At 54.4% G+C, this 15,809-nt stretch overlaps 1 protein-coding gene across 1 annotated transcript in view; it reads right to left on the reverse strand.

The window, feature by feature from the left end:
- Positions 1-425: 425 nt before the first annotated feature.
- The window catches only part of LOC133358590 (enteropeptidase-like), a 52,362-nt gene continuing 36,978 nt past the window's right edge, over positions 426-15,809 (reverse strand). The window contains exons 23-42 of the mRNA XM_061576957.1: positions 15,527-15,676; positions 15,273-15,366; positions 13,971-14,121; positions 12,947-13,073; positions 11,852-11,962; positions 10,052-10,160; positions 9,799-9,908; positions 6,831-6,971; positions 6,179-6,328; positions 5,764-5,857; positions 5,213-5,363; positions 4,745-4,815; positions 4,063-4,103; positions 3,723-3,837; positions 2,588-2,725; positions 1,938-2,077; positions 1,659-1,808; positions 1,456-1,549; positions 805-955; positions 426-431 (exon numbers count right to left, since the gene is read on the reverse strand). Of these exons, the coding sequence (XP_061432941.1) occupies positions 426-431; positions 805-955; positions 1,456-1,549; positions 1,659-1,808; positions 1,938-2,077; positions 2,588-2,725; positions 3,723-3,837; positions 4,063-4,103; positions 4,745-4,815; positions 5,213-5,363; positions 5,764-5,857; positions 6,179-6,328; positions 6,831-6,971; positions 9,799-9,908; positions 10,052-10,160; positions 11,852-11,962; positions 12,947-13,073; positions 13,971-14,121; positions 15,273-15,366; positions 15,527-15,676 (2,294 nt within the window). The remainder of the gene's footprint in view (positions 432-804; positions 956-1,455; positions 1,550-1,658; positions 1,809-1,937; positions 2,078-2,587; positions 2,726-3,722; positions 3,838-4,062; positions 4,104-4,744; positions 4,816-5,212; positions 5,364-5,763; positions 5,858-6,178; positions 6,329-6,830; positions 6,972-9,798; positions 9,909-10,051; positions 10,161-11,851; positions 11,963-12,946; positions 13,074-13,970; positions 14,122-15,272; positions 15,367-15,526; positions 15,677-15,809) is intronic.

Consider the following 15,809-nt stretch of genomic DNA (forward strand, 5'->3'; position numbering starts at 1 on the left):
TATACTGTAAAGTTTTGCGATACCTTCTTTAGTAGGGGCGAGTTTTTACTCAAATTGCATGAATTTGCAAATTGTGAAAACTCTTTAAAGGGCGCTGACCCAAATCTTCTATAAATCGAATGGAAGCCATTTTTAACTACTCGGCCCGCACGGCGATTTGTAACGCGGCCATCAGGAGGAAGACTCACGGGTGGTGGGTATTATCGGGGTGGGCTCAGGGTAGGGCAACTCCGGGCAGGCCCCAGGCTCCAGTGAGATGTCGTCCAGCGCTATCTCGCTGCTGCCGGCCCTCCGCCGGGCCTCAAACACCTGCAACAGAGGGGAAGCCGGTAACCAATAACCGTTAACCGAAAATATTGCGAACCGTAACTGACAATTGAAGATAAAGATGATTGTTTTCGACTAAAAACCCGTGATTAGCTTTTTCAGCACTGGAGCAAGTGCATAGTGGAACAGGGGGCATTCGTCCCAACCCCACACAGAGAGGCGCCCAAGGCGGGACTCAAACCTAGGCCCATTTTTGCCATGAGAGCCACAACATTCACCACTGTCGTCCAAAAAACAACGTGTTGGTGAACGCCTGGAGGCACCGGGGGGGCCCTGATCCAGTAGTGGATCGAGAGGAGGCTTCATAACTATTTCGGCATATTACCAATGGGTCTGCAAACCGCACCTTTGTAACATTCAGACCACGATCTAACCCTAAAAAAAACCTTTTATGGATGATATTGATTGCAAAAGCCTACGTGTTAAACAGACCATGGCCAATTGGGCTGGTGAGGGTGGCAAATGCCATGCACCGACCTGGAAGTTCTGTGATTGGCTGAAGTTGAGCTGCCCGTAGTGCCACTGGTTGCCGTAGTTCCCCTCCTTGACCCACAGGGGAACGTCAGCCACTCCCTCGGTTCGCAAGGACAGGGATAGGCGATAGACGTCCACCCCATACATGTGGTACCTGCACATTAGGACACACAGACGGGCAGAGTCAGACACAGAGATGGACACAGGGACACAGAGATACACAGGGATGGGCATACTTACACATGAACACACACAAACAGAACAGGACACTCAGCAACACACACATGGATTCTGTTACCAAGCACTGTGTGGAGGCAACAGCAGCGAGGTTTGTGGATCATACACAATTTCAGCAGCGTTGATTCAAGACAAGCGAAACTCTGGACTGGGTTTTGATGCATGGTGACTCACTGGTAGAGGTAGACTTTGCTGGTGAACTGACAGGATGTCTAGAGGTTTAAGGGTGTTTAAGCACCCTTCGCTAAATATAATTCAATAGCAGAGCTGTCAGATCCATGGACATAGGGTTGGAACATGTGTTCCTTCTCACAATGGCAAGGGTCCAACCATTTACATTCTTGTCCAGTGTGATTTCAAATTATTCCCACACCACTGTGGAGCTCCTCATAAATGGGGACATGTGGTCGCATTCACCAGAACTTGAGGCACGTGGGGTTTGGTTCGGGGTCCAAGGTAAACGTGCGGATGCTCGTGGCGACGCCGCTGTGTTGGTTCCGGATGTAGAACCCTGCGGGAGAAACCAGGGAGAACAATCATGCAACGCAAGGATTCTATAATGGTTTCCAACATGCGTTTGTACTTTTAGCGCTGGTTTTTTCTCTCTCCTAAGTGCATACCTGACGAGTTCCCAAAGGTGTGGTCCACGTCCGGGCCAGTGGTGGCTGGAGAGCTGGGCCCACTCAGCCGCTCCCAGTTGGCGCTGTCGTAAGGGTCCTGGTCCCAGTAGCACCAGCCCGACTCGAAGGAGCAGTCCACCAGATCCTTGTCTACATGCAGACAAAAAGTGGGTGAGTGAGCGGGTGAGCAGATGAGTGGACCACGCAGCTCTCACTGGCCATGGTCGTGAGTGAGCCAGCAGGTGACTGGGTGGGCCGGAATGTTCTCGCTGGCCTTACTTGTGAGAGCAGAGAAGTCGAATGTGCTGAAGGAGGCGCTGAAGCCGCTTTTGACTTGACTGCTATCGGAGGTGAACTCCACGGTGAGCTCGTGAGCGAAGACCCGAACGTCGCCGGGTTGCTTGTTCCCGTCAATGAAGCTGCATCATGGAGGAGGCAAACTTGAACATCATCACCACTACAATCACCCAACACCAGCTCAGATGGACTGGCCACGTTGTTAGGATGCCCAACTCCTGCCCTCCTTAAACAGGTCCTGTATCCCAAACTAAACGCAAGACAGTGTGCCCCTGTAGGACAGAAGGAGCGCTACAAGAACAACGACTTCAAGAAGTGGCCACATCAACACCACCAACTGGGAAGACATTGCACAGGACAGAACCACACGGAGGAAGATTATCCAAGATGGGGTCACACTCTACGCAAAAAGATCTTCACCGTGCCACAGAGGACAAGCGGCAACAACTTAGGAAGGAGGTTAACCACCAAGAAGGCCCAACCCATTATCCACCACCATCACATTCCCTTGCCACACTGCAGCAGAATCTGCGGATCTCTTATCGGCCTCTTCAGCCATCTGAAGATCCCCAAAAATAACCCACCAGGAGGACAATCATACTCGACCCTGAGTGATCGATGATGATGATGACCGGTCTACCAATCCCTCGGTCTGCTCACCTTGGAGCTCCTTGTCAGCGCCCAGTCCCTTGTAGATCTTGAGGAAGTCGTAATTGTTTTCAAGATCAAAGGCCGAGAATGAGAATTGGACTGCGTAGCCATCTGGGGCCCTGTGGGGAAAAGAGTGGGCGCGTGGTCAGGATGTGACCACGGGCAGGCCAAGGAATGGCCAAGCCGTGGTGCATTCGGGACTCTGGTGCAGAGGTTCACGGTTGGATACTGGCCGGGTCACCCTCGCTTCGCTAGCTCACTCACTCACACACACTCAATCAAGCTCAACCACCCATTCACCCATTCACCCACTCACCCACCCTCCCACCCACCCACCCACCGGATGATCCAGCGGCAGTTGGCATTGTTTACATAGTTCTCAGGGAAGTTCATAGAGTTGAAGCTCCCGGATGTCCCGTAAGCAGGAAGTTGTCATCACAGCCGGAATCTGCAGAGCGATAATGCAGGTTGGTTATTTCATGAACCAGCTCAGACACTCACTCGCTCACACTCATTTACCCCCCTGCTTATTCAATCACCCACCCACTCGCCTTACTCACATTTTGTCATTTGAGGCTTTCGATGGCAAGCTCAATAAGCCAGTCAATTTATCCTGACCCCTCACTCCGATTTGGCCCTCATACCAAATATCTCTGCGAATTGATTCCACATCAGAGGACCTAGACTTTGACTCCTTGTCCACTGGCGAGTATCCAAGTCAGACAGGGCAAGTGACACCACTTTGAGGACCCAAGATTTTCCTTGGGGTGGGCATCGAGGAGGAGAAATATCCTGGCTTGCCAGGAGAAGGCGGGCACAGCCTTCTCCTGGCAAGCCAGGATATTTCATCTCCGGTTCCCTCCCACATTAATTCGGAGTTTGCCAACCCTCCCTAGAAAGACCACAGGGCTCGAGCGATCGTTAGTAGCGCTGCTGCCTTGAACAACTTTCGTCCGTGACTTCCCCGCGCCTCTGAAATTATGGAAATCATTGACGTTCCCGCTTTAACCCGGCGGCATCGGGGGTAAACGTTGGGGATGACGTGGAGAGAAATGGGAGTTAGAGAGGAAGGCATGGCGGGAGGGGGACCTTCCCCCCCCCCGCCCCCCGCTCAACGTACTGCAGGCAACTTCGTCCGAGGTGTCGTTGCAGTCGGTGACGCCGTCGCAGAGCGCGAGTAGAGGGATGCAGGAGATGTCCCCGCACACGAACTCATCCGGAGAACACGGGGCTGCATGCACACAAAGATCCCCCGTGTAGCCTTCAGTGCACTGTTGGGGCAAGTGCTGTTTCCGAGCACCTATGAAACCCGGCACGGTGCACGAGGAGGTGGGTGACTAGCACCATGCCTGGCTGCCTTGTCTCCCTAGTGGCGATGTGTACACACTGCACCAGGTACTCATTTGAGGCTCGCTCGACATAGGGTAAGCTCAAAACCTGTTCAGAAAATCGTCACTCGTGTTGGCCGTGAGCGGGAATCCAGCTCGGGTCACCGGCCTGATAGAGCGGATGGGAGGAGGCACAATGGAGCGGAGGGGGAGAAGAAGAAGGCAAAAGAGTGATCGCAAGAGCGGAGAATGTCTGCTGCTGCAGCTGCTGGCGTCCAATGTTTGTAGACAGTCTGGCGTCTGTAATAGCAGCTCAGGATAATGCCCTCGTTTTGGTAGTCATGGATCGGCTCAGGCTAGGCTCTGGCTCCGGTGAGCCTAGAACCAGCGAGCCATACATAAGCCAGCCATGGATCTGTCTCTCTCTGCGAGTCTTTAGTTCTCTGTGTGAGTCTATGGGTCTCTATGTGAGTCTATGTATGGGTCTCTGTGCGAGTCTATGGATCTCTCTGTGAGTCTATGGGTCTCTGTGTGAGTCTATGGGTCCTCTGTGTGAGTCTATGGGTCTCTATGCAAGTCTATGGGTCTCTGTGCGAGTTTGTGGGTGTCTGTGCGAGTCTAAGGCTCGCAGTGCCAGTCGATGGCAAATCGTCTACATATCTGACAAAAGCCATTTCCGGGCCCAACTCATCCCGGCTCAGCCTGCACGTCGATTCATAACGTGGCCATCAGACCACGAGGCTCGGCGGAAGACTCACGGGTGGTAGGGATTATAGGGGTGGGCGGGGAATAGGGCAACTCCGGGCAGACCCAGGCTCCAGCGAGATGTCGTCCAGCGCTATCTCGCTGCTGCCGGCTCTCCGCCGGGCCTCAAACACCACCTGCAATGGAGAGTAAACCGGTAACCAGTAACCGTTGACCGGGAATAACATTTGCGAACCGTAACCGAAAATCGAAGACGAAGATGATTGTTTTTGACAAAACCATACAACGAGGTTTGGAACACTGGTACGCATGATATATATATTTTTTTATTACTGAATAATTAGATTTTCAGCACAGAGAGGAGTCCGAGTTGGGACTTGAGCCTAGGCCTATTCTTGTAATGAGGCCACAACTTTGGCGTGGGGGGGGCTCATCCAATAGCAGATCAACAGGAGGCCCCATGACAAGTACGGCATATTGCCAATGGGCCTGTAAACTGCAGCCCCGAATTTCAGACCGTGCCCCGTGGGACTTGCCTTAGCTGCTGACGGTGACAAAGCAGCGTGCACTGACCTGGAAGGAATTTGCTTCTATGAAAGAGAGCTGCCCGTAGTGCCAAACGTTGCCGTAGTTCCCCTCTTTGAGCCACGCGGGAATATCGGGCACTCCCTCCCTCCGCAGGGACACGGAGAGGCGATAGACGTCCACCCCGTACATGTGGAACCTGCGCAAAGGGACACGCAGAGACGGGTGTACAAATATGCACGCACCAACGCACGTGGACACACAACACAATGACATGCACAGACATGTGGCGTTTGCAAGTTTCTTGTCACACAGCCGGCCGGTGGTGGTGGTTACGCCGCACATGGCTGCCTGTTTGTCAGCAATGTGGAGGCAGCAGCAGCGAGGATTGTGGATCACACACAATTTCAGTAGCGTTGAGTCCAGTGGACCGGGTTTGGGCGGACGGTGACTCATCGGCAGAGGCAGACTTTGCCGATGAACTGACAGGATGTCTACAGGTAAGGGCCCATTGTTTACATTCTGGGCCCGTGTGATTTCAAACTATTCCCACACCACCGTGGAGCTTCTAGTGGAGGGTAACGTGTCATCGTATTCACCAGAACTTGAGGCACGTGGGGTTGGGTTCGGGGTCCAAGGTAAACGTGCGGATGCTTGTGGCGACGCCGCTGTTTTGGTTCCGGATGTAGAACCCTGCGGGAGAAACCAGGGAGAACAATCATGCAACGCAAGGATTCTATAACGGTTTCCAACATGCGTTTGTACTTTCCTGTTTCGTTCACATTAGATCATCTTTACGAGGGTTACCGTGACCCAACTTTGCACACAGACCTACAGGCAGGCTCATTGACAGCATTCTCAAGCATGGACGGATGGACAGACGGACATACAGACAGATGGACAAGTGGATGGGTGGATGGGCAGACAGAGAAGGATGGATGTCCACTCCTTGGCCTCTCGTAGGGCACGGCATCCATCATGTGGGAAAACACAAGCCTCTGCATTCGCGCGCACCTGAAGAATTCCCAAAGGTGTGGTCCACGTCCGGGCCAGTGTTGGGTGGAGAGCTGGGCCCGCTCAACCGCTCCCAGTCAGCGCTGTCATAAGGGTCCTGGTCCCAGTAGCACCAGCCCGACTCGAAGGAGCAGTCCACCAGCTCCTTGTCTATACACAGACAAAGAGTGGGTGACTGAGCGGGTGAGCGAGTGAGTGGCTGAGTGAGCGGGTGAGTGAGTGAGCGAGCGAGCGGGCGAGCGAGCGAGTGAGTGAGTGAGTGAGTGAGAGGGCCACGCAGCTCTCGCTGGCCATACTTGTGAGTCCGGAGAAAAGGAACGTGGTGAAGGGAGTGGGTGGGTGGGTGTGCGAGCGGGTGAGTGAGTGAGCGGGTGAGCGAGTGAGTGAGCGGCTGAGTGAGTGAGCGGGTGAGCGGGTGAGCGAGTGAGTAAGCGGCTGAGTGAGTGAGCGAGCGGGTGAGTGAGTGAGTGGGTGGGTGAGTGAGTGAGTGGGCGGGTGAGAGGGCCATGCCGCTCTCGCTGGCCATACTTGTGAGTCCGGAGAAACGGAACGTGGTGAAGGGAGTGGGTGGGTGGGTGAGTGAGTGGTTGAGTGAGTGAGTGGGTGAGTGAGTGTATGAGCGGGTGAGTGAGTGTATTGTGTGGTGATGTACTCGTGAGTCCGGAGAAGTCAAACGCTGTGAAGGTGGCACTGAAGCCGCTGTCTGTTTGACTCGCGTCGGAGGTGAATTCCACGGTGAGCTCGTGGCTGAAGACCCGCACGTCGCCTGGAATGCTCGTTCCCGTCAACGAGGCTGCGATGCGGAGAGACGCACACGCACAGAGAGAGCGGGACAAAACGAGAGAAAATGGTAGAGGGTTATTAAACAATAACCGGTGTAACTGTTGCACCGCGGAGTTTGAGTAACCAAGTAACCAAGGCACCGATCGGCACGTGCGCGTACAAACAGTACAAGCCGCACGGCGATAGGCCTCAATCACCGTGTGGTTACGTTTGCCCTCATTTGTCAGTTAAAATGGAAAAGTTGCCTTGTGGTGCGCAGGGGCTGGAACGGTCCCCTGTACATTAAGCAGCCCGCTTCCTTAACACCCTTCTGTTCCTCCCTTGAAGCCTCTAGTACCCATAGACTCCACACTGCCCATAGACTCAACACTGCACCATAGACTCAACACTGCACCATAGACTCAACACTGCTCACAGACTCAACACTGCTCACAGACTCAACACTGCACCATAGACTCAACATTGCCCATAGACTCATCACTGCCCATAGACTCAACACTGCACCATAGACTCAACACTGCCCATAGACTCAACACTGCCCACAGACTCAACACTGCTCACAGACTCAACACTGCCCATAGACTCAACACTGCCCATAGACTCAACACTGCCATAGACTCAACACTGCCCATAGACTCAATACTACCCATAGACTCAACACTGCCACCCATAGACTCAACACTGCCCACAGACTCAACACCGCCCATAGACTCAACACGGCCCATAGACTCAACACTGCACCAGACTCAACACTGCCCATAGACTCAACACCGACCATAGACTCCACACCGCCCATAGACTCAACACTGCACCATAGACTCAACACTGCACCAGACTCAATACCGCCCACAGACTCAACACTGCACCATAGACTCAACACTGCACCAGACTCAATACCGCCCATAGACTCAACACTGCACCAGACTCAACACTGCCCATAGACTCAACACCGCCCATAGACTCCACACCGCCCATAGACTCCACACCGCCCACAGACTCAACACCGCCCACAGACTCAACACTGCCCATAGACTCAACACTGCACCATAGACTCAACACTGCACCAGACTCAACACCGCCCACAGACTCAACACCGCCCATAAACTCAACACTGCACCAGACTCAACACCGCCCATAGACTTATCACTGCCCATAGACTCAACACTGCACCATAGACTCAACACTGCCCATAGACCCAACACTGCCCACAGACTCAACACTGCTCACAGACTCAACACTGCCCATAGACTCAACACTGCCCATAGACTCAACACTGCCTATAGACTCAACACTGCCCATAGACTCAACACTACCCATAGACTCAACACTGCCCATAGACTCAACACTACCCATAGACTCAACACTGCCCACAGACTCAACACCGCCCATAGACTCAACACCGCTCATAGACTCAACACTGCCCACAGACTCAACACTCCCCATAGACTCAACACTGCCCATAGACTCAACACTGCCCATAGACTCAACACGGCCCATAGACTCAACACTGCACCAGACTCAACACTGCCCACAGACTCAACACCGCCCATAGACTCAACACTGCACCAGACTCAACACTGCACCAGACTCAACACGGCCCATAGACTCAACACTGCCCACAGACTCAACACTGCACCAGACTCAACACTGCCCATAGACTCAACACTGCACCAGACTCAACACCGCCCATAGACTCAACACCGCCCACAGACTCAACACCGCCCATAGACTCAACACCGCCCATAGACTCAACACTACCCATAGACTCAACACCGCCCCCCATACATTAAGCAGTCGCCCTCCTTCCCGTCCCTCCACTATAGCCCTTTGGTGATCCCTATGAGTCTTCTGTAATGGTCACTAATTCCTTCTCATTTTGCACCCCTCCCCTGCCAACAAAATCGCATTCGTTTTAACTGCTTTCAAACTTTGGAAAAGCACCTTGAGCCGAGGCGCTCTGTGAAGATAAAGCAAGATCTTGATGTTTAAGGCACGTTGGGGTTGCCGAGTCGTTCCGACAAGAGCCACGCCCATGCAATGACCGTGCACACTATTAAGGGTAATAACAAATCCCAAACAAGAACCGGGCGACGTACGTTCGGCACGTGCGCGTTCCAGACTCGACGCACGACGGCGGCAGACTCGTGCCTGAGATCGGCAGCCACGTTCATGGAGCAACATCCCGAAAAAGCCACAACGCAATACCCACAACCGCGTGCCTCCCCCAACAGTATACTCTTAGTTTTCTCGGTAAAGTCACGTAGGTAAAAAGAATGAAATTAAAATTAATAAATAAATAGAAATCACGACGTTTCGGAGGCAACACAAGTCTCTGTCATCAGGTGGGACCGTCACAGCCAGATTTGCTGCATCAAGTGAGGCAGGGATTCCAAGATGCAAGCTCTTACATACAAGTTAAGGGGGGGGGAGCTTATCAGAATGTGGTAGCCAATGAATGGAACGTATTGGGAGGGGGGCGGGGCTAAAAGAAGTGTGCGTAGATGTCGACGTGGACGTGTTTGTGTGCAAGCCCCTGTTGGTGCACATGTCCCCCAACAGTGTCCCCTTCACGTAAAGCAATAAAGCACGACCATCCGAGCCTGCACTATTTCAGCAGCATTGATTCAGGCCAAAGCGAAAAATAAACTCCCGACCAATTACGACGCGCGGCGTCTCATCGGCAACAGAGTCGGGCTCGGCTCGAACCAATGCCGGCGAGACTGCCGGTCCTGGAGATCTCGTACAGACAGCGGAGCCCGGCCCCTTTGCTGCGATGCGGTGTGGGGTCCGAGTTCGACGCATGAGCTACCGGTCCACCGATCCCTCGGTCCGCTCACCTTGGAGCTCCTTGTCGGGGCCCAGGCCCTTGTAGATCTTGAGGAAGTCGTATCTGTTTTCAAGCGCAAAGGCCGAGAACGAGATTTGGACGGCGTAGTCATCTGGGGCCCTGCGGGGAAAAGAACGGGAGTGCCGTCAGGACGTCGGGCGCGCGGCGGTGCCGGGGACATGGGCAGAGGTGTTCCCGGTTGGAATACTGGCCGGGTGACACTCACTCCTCACTCACTCACTCGAGCTAATCCACCCACCCACCGGATGATCCAGTGGCAGTTGGCGTTGTCGTTGTAGTCCCCGGGGAAGTTCATGGAGTTGAAGCTCCCGGACATCCCCGTGAGCAGGAAGTTGTCGTCACAGCCGGAATCTGCAGAGGGACGATGCAAATTGTTTTTTTTTATTGTTCACACGCTCACCTCACCCGCTTGCTTGCCCGCCCACTCGCTCACATCTTGTTGATTGCGGTGTTCGACGGATGGCCTGATGAGGATAACTGCCCCACATTGCACTGCAGCTTTCTTGAGCCCACACTTATTTATTGTCCTATTAGTGCTCCGCTCATAACTCTGCTCTAGTTTTTCCAGTCACTTTATGCCGACCCCTCTGTGAATTGATCCAACTGAGAGGAACCCTAAGACTCATTTTTCCACTGGCTCGTAACCGAGCCGAACCAGCACGATGACCCCACTTTACCCGTTCGCATTCCGATGATGTTCGCGTACTAAGCTGAGCTATTTAAAACTATCTTCTTGGTTCTTTCGGTAAAGTCACGTAGAATGGAAATAATAAATAATAAAAATAAAACATAATAAAATAATTCTCACGACGTTTTTTTTATTATGTTTTATTTTTATTATTTTATTATTTCCATTCTACGTGACTTTACCGAAAGAACCAAGAAGATGAATCCCTGCAGTCACGAAAGATTTAAATCGATATTTAAAACTATTTTATTACTGTTACTGGGTAAGGCCCACTGAGCTATGTAGCTCTTTTTTCAGAAGCGACCAGGCCACAAATGATAGCTCAACGAAGTGGCTTATTGCGTGGCAATTTACAGCTCTAAACGCGTGTTGTTTCTCAATGTGGAGGGGAAAGCCGGAGGATGCGGAGAAAAATCCACACGATCATGGGTGTCAGGGTCGTGATTGAACCCACGACCTCCTGTATGCCAGGCGAGGTAGTTAACATCTCCTAGCCACCGTGGCACCTTCTATGTACGTCATCGGAACGGAGACGGAAGAAAAACTAAAATATAAAATAACTTTGTTCGTACCGAGGCTCCCACAAGGCAACGCGGGAGGGCACGTGGCACAGCTTGGCGCTGGCTATCATAGCGTGGCGGTCGTGTCGCTACAGTTCTGTGCGGTGAGTACAACGTCTTTTGCAAACACGGCACCACGCCTCTCGAAATAAAATGAACATTCATGCGAGCGTGGAACGCAGCCATAAGTCATAAGCTCCAAGGGAAGGGAGAAGGAATTTGAAGCCAGATGGTCTCCCTCCCCTCCTTGTTGCAGAGCCTGAAAGCGAGCGCGTCGGATGTGGGTCCTGCGCTCTTGTCACAATAAACATTTATAAGCAAACAACAAAAATTAATGTCGGAATCGCTCGCGCGTTTCCGACATTCGGCGGTGAACGGGAGCCCCCACGCGGCAAACTTGCAGATGCCTCGGAACGGGAATGGGTTAAGGTGACCTAGCACTTCCCGTGGGCGGGCGTCGAGTATGAGCCACGTGCCCTGGCTAGCCAGGAGAAGGCTTGCACAGCCGACTGTGCACTCACCTCCCGTTCTCTCCCACATTCACGGGAGTTCACGAAACCTCTCTACAAGGGGCCACGGAGGTCGTCAGTAGATCCGCTGCTTTGCCCACGGCTTCCCGCGCCTCTCAGTTGACTGCAAACGCCGATATCGCCCGCTCTAACCCGGGCGTAAACATTGGGGGGGGGGGGGGGGGGGGAGGTGTAGTGAAAGTAAAGGGAGGAAGGCGAGACTGGAGGAGGTTACTATTTCCCCTCCGCCCCACCACCCCCCGGACCCGCTCCCTCTCGACGTACTGCAGGAGGCTTCGTCGGAGGCGTCGTTGCAGTCGTTGATGCCGTCGCAGCGAGCGGACAGGGGGACGCACGAGATGTCGGCGCACACGAACTGGCCCGGGGGACACGGGGCTGCGCACGCGCACGGGCAGAACGTGGGCAAAACGCGCACGTCAAATCAGGAGTTGCTTCCCGATGGGTACAGCTGAACTGCTCCCTGCGTGACCGGGGAAGTTTGTTGCTGCGTCCGAACGTCGATGGGTGGGACATCGTGATACCACGTGACAGGCAACCGCTGTGTGAATGCCGGTGGAGCTAGGAGACCGTGGCGTGAACATCGGCTGTGAAGTGCGTCAGGGCGTCCCGGGCGGACTGGTTGTTGCCCTGAACATGCTGGATGGAGGAGGAGGAGGCTGACATAGACTCAAAGAACATTTATCCTTTTACATAGTTTGTAAATGTATCTGGTGTTTTGACGGTGGAAAGTCGTGTGGAATAGCATTCACTAACAAATGGATAAAATCGCAACCACCACCATCATCATCATCATGACCACCATCATCATCGTCACTAGAATCATCACCATCATTATGGCCACTGACAATCATCATCCACGAGCATCATCATCACCACCAGATTCACCGCCTGTGCCCCCTACCGTGCCAACTTGCGCACAGATACGAAGACAGACAAAGATCTCCCATATAGCCTTCTAACATGCCGTTGGGGCAAGTGCAGTGAGCGAGTTGCAGCTATGAAGGCTGACTCGGCGGGGTGGTGTGTGGCCAGAATTTCCACTGCCCGGCCGCCTTTGTCTCCCCACGGCTGATGTTTCACACAGAGCACCAGGCACTCAGTTATGGCTGAGCGGACCTAAGGGGACGTCCAGGACCGGTTCCGGAAGTTCGGGCACCGCTGTTGGCCATGAGTGGGAATCGAACTCGGGTCGCTGGCTTCGGCGTGCAGCGTGCTAATCGCTGCGCCACCACTCCCCGCTTGCACAGGCGCATCATTGCAACGCCGCTGGTACGAGTGGAGGGCGCTGCACTACCGCCGGGAGAGGCCACCGCACTACCGCTGGAGGGGGGTGTGGGCAGTGTGGAGGGGGTCACTCACGGGCGGTGGTGGTGATAATCGGGGGCTCTGAGGGCGGGGGGGGGCAGACCCCGGGGATGAGCGCCACGTCGTCCAGCGCAATCTCGTTGAACAGCTGGTGCAGCCTGCGGCGCGCCTCCACCACCACCTGCAGGGGGCGTCACCACCTCGTCACATCACGTGGTACGGCGGCGATGAGGATGGTGGCGATGGTGACGACGGTGACGGTGACCACGGCGACGACGGTGATGGCTGTGACGACAACGACGACGATGGTGACGATGGTGATGATGGCGATGGTGGCGATGGTGACGACGGTGATGATGGTGACGGTGACGACGATGGTGACGACGGTGATGATGCTGACGGTGACCACGGTGAGGACGGTGATGACACCGATGACGTGACGGTGACACTGGTGATCAGTGACGGTGACCATGGCGATGATGGTGACGGTGACAACGGTGACGACGGCGATGATGGCGACGGTGACTACGGCGACGACGGTGACGGCAGGGAGGACTGTGACGACGACAATGGTGGCGAATCTATTCAGAATCGTCATACTTTTATAGCACTGCCCAAAAAGGTCCCGCGATGTTCAACTTCCCAGCGCGCTCGTTGCTATGACGCTGAGCGGAAAGTAAAACGCTTGCGCTACGAGCCCGTTGACCCGACTTCGATCCCCGCTCACGGCCAACACCGGTGATCATCGTGGTTTTCCATTACCATTTGCGAACGCGGCTCTGTGGGAGGGGGGGGTAATAGAGGTACTGTACAACTCGCGCATGCGCCGCCGCCATTTTCTCGGTCCCGTCGCGTGGCCACGAGCGCCCGTTGGGACCGGCGTGGACTTCAAATCGCAAAAACATGGCCGCAACCCCCTTCGACGCGGCCTTCATCCAGCAGCAGATCGAACAGGAGGCCCCATCGACGACACGTCGCCCGTGCCTGCCGATGGGCCTGCAAACGGCGCCCGCCGCGTTCCGACCGCGGCACGCGACAAGGGGCTTGGCCAGAGTGGCAGATCGCCGGCGCCGGCTACCTTGAAGCTCTGCGTCTGGCTGATGGCGATCTGCCCGTAGTGCCACTGGTTGCCGTAGTTCCCCTCCTTCTGCCACAGGAGAGAGTCGGCCGCTCCCTCCCTCCGCAGGAACACGGTGAGGCGGTAGACGTCCACCCCGTGCATGTGGTACCTGCGCACGGGGACACGCAGAGGTCCGTGCAGAGACACGCGCAGAGACAGACACAGGGACATACATTCATAATCAACGTTTTTGGGTTTAGATCGCGTTATTATTTATAAATGTGTCGTAACCCTCCACCACCCGACACGGCCAATCAGCAAAAAAAAGTGTCACGTTGACAAAAGACAAAATAGTTCACTGCTTTAGCCCATCGGTGTGTTGAAGCGTGAAACCACAACATTTACAATTTTTTTTTTTGTTAAACTGACAAGGACATACACTTGGACGAAGACAATTATCCCCTGTAGAGCTTTAACACAACGAGCACCTTACACACACACAGGGACGGATACACACACACACGTAAAATATAAAGATCCCCCGTATAACCTTAACAAACTATCGGGGCAAGTGCTGTTAGCGAGCACCTGTGGGTGGCCAGCACCACAACCGGCCACCTTTGTCTCCCAAGCAGCGACATTTACACACCGCACCAGGTACCCATTTGAGGCTGAGTCGATCTAGAAGAGGCCCAGAACCGGTTCAGATAATCGTCACCGCTGTTGGCCGTGAGCGGGAATTGAACCCGGGTCGCCGGGTTCGTAGCGCAGCGTAGCGCTAGCCGCTACACTCCCGCTCCCCATAACACACACGGACACACACAGGAACACACACGGATACAGCGACACACAGAGGGATGGATATGCACGCAAAGACATCCTCGTACAGCCTACACAGGCTGTCGCGCCTCAACAGATTTGGCGCAAAACCGCGGGAGCGAAGAGTCGTTGCTGTCAGATGAGAAATGTGTGTGAAGCAGGAGGCGAGCGGTTTGATGATTTATTTTTCATTGCAGACGACGTGGATCCGATGACGATGATGACGATGACGACTACGATGATGACGATGAAGATGATAACTAGGATGACGATGATTACGGTGATGACAATGATGACGACGATGTTGACTAAAATGACAATGACTAGGGTGCCAACTACGATGATGGCGATGATGATGATGATGATAATGACTACGGTGACAATTACAGTGGCAACTACGATGACGATGATGACGACTATGATCATGATGATGATGACGATGACGACAACTGCGACGACGATTACAATGACGATCTCGATGACGATCACGCACGGACCCACCAGAACTGGAAGCACGCCGTCGATGTCTGCGGAGCGAGCAGCTGGCTGACGAGGCTGGCCGCCACGCCGTTCACCGACCCGCGGATGTAGTAGCCTGCAGTTCAGGGGACACACAAAGACAAAGGCCCCCCCGGGTAGCCTTTAATAGACTGCCGGGGCAAGTGTCGTTTGCGAGCAAGGCCACTGGAGCGCCCCCCCCCCCCCCCAAGGCCACTGGAGCACCCCCCCCCCCAAGGCCACCGAAGCATCGTTACCGGTAGCGTCGCCGACGGTGTGGTCCACGTCCGGGCCGGAGCCCTGGGGGCTGCTGGGGCCCCTCAGCCGCTCCCAGTCGGCGCTGTCGTAGGGGTCCTGCTCCCAGTAGCACCAGCCCGACTCGAACGTGCAGTCGATGAGCTCCTTGTCTGCACACAGATAAGGTGAGTGGGCAGGTGAGCAGGTGAGTGGGTTGGGTGGGTGAGCGAGCTAGTGGGTGAGTGGGCGGGTGAGTGAGCGGGTGAGTGAACTAGTAGGTGAGTGAGCAGGTGAGTGGGTTGG

Source organism: Lethenteron reissneri, chromosome 62, assembly GCF_015708825.2.
Source record: "Lethenteron reissneri isolate LAM-NWPU_2019-01 chromosome 62, ASM1570882v1, whole genome shotgun sequence".
Lineage (NCBI taxonomy): Eukaryota > Metazoa > Chordata > Hyperoartia > Petromyzontiformes > Petromyzontidae > Lethenteron > Lethenteron reissneri.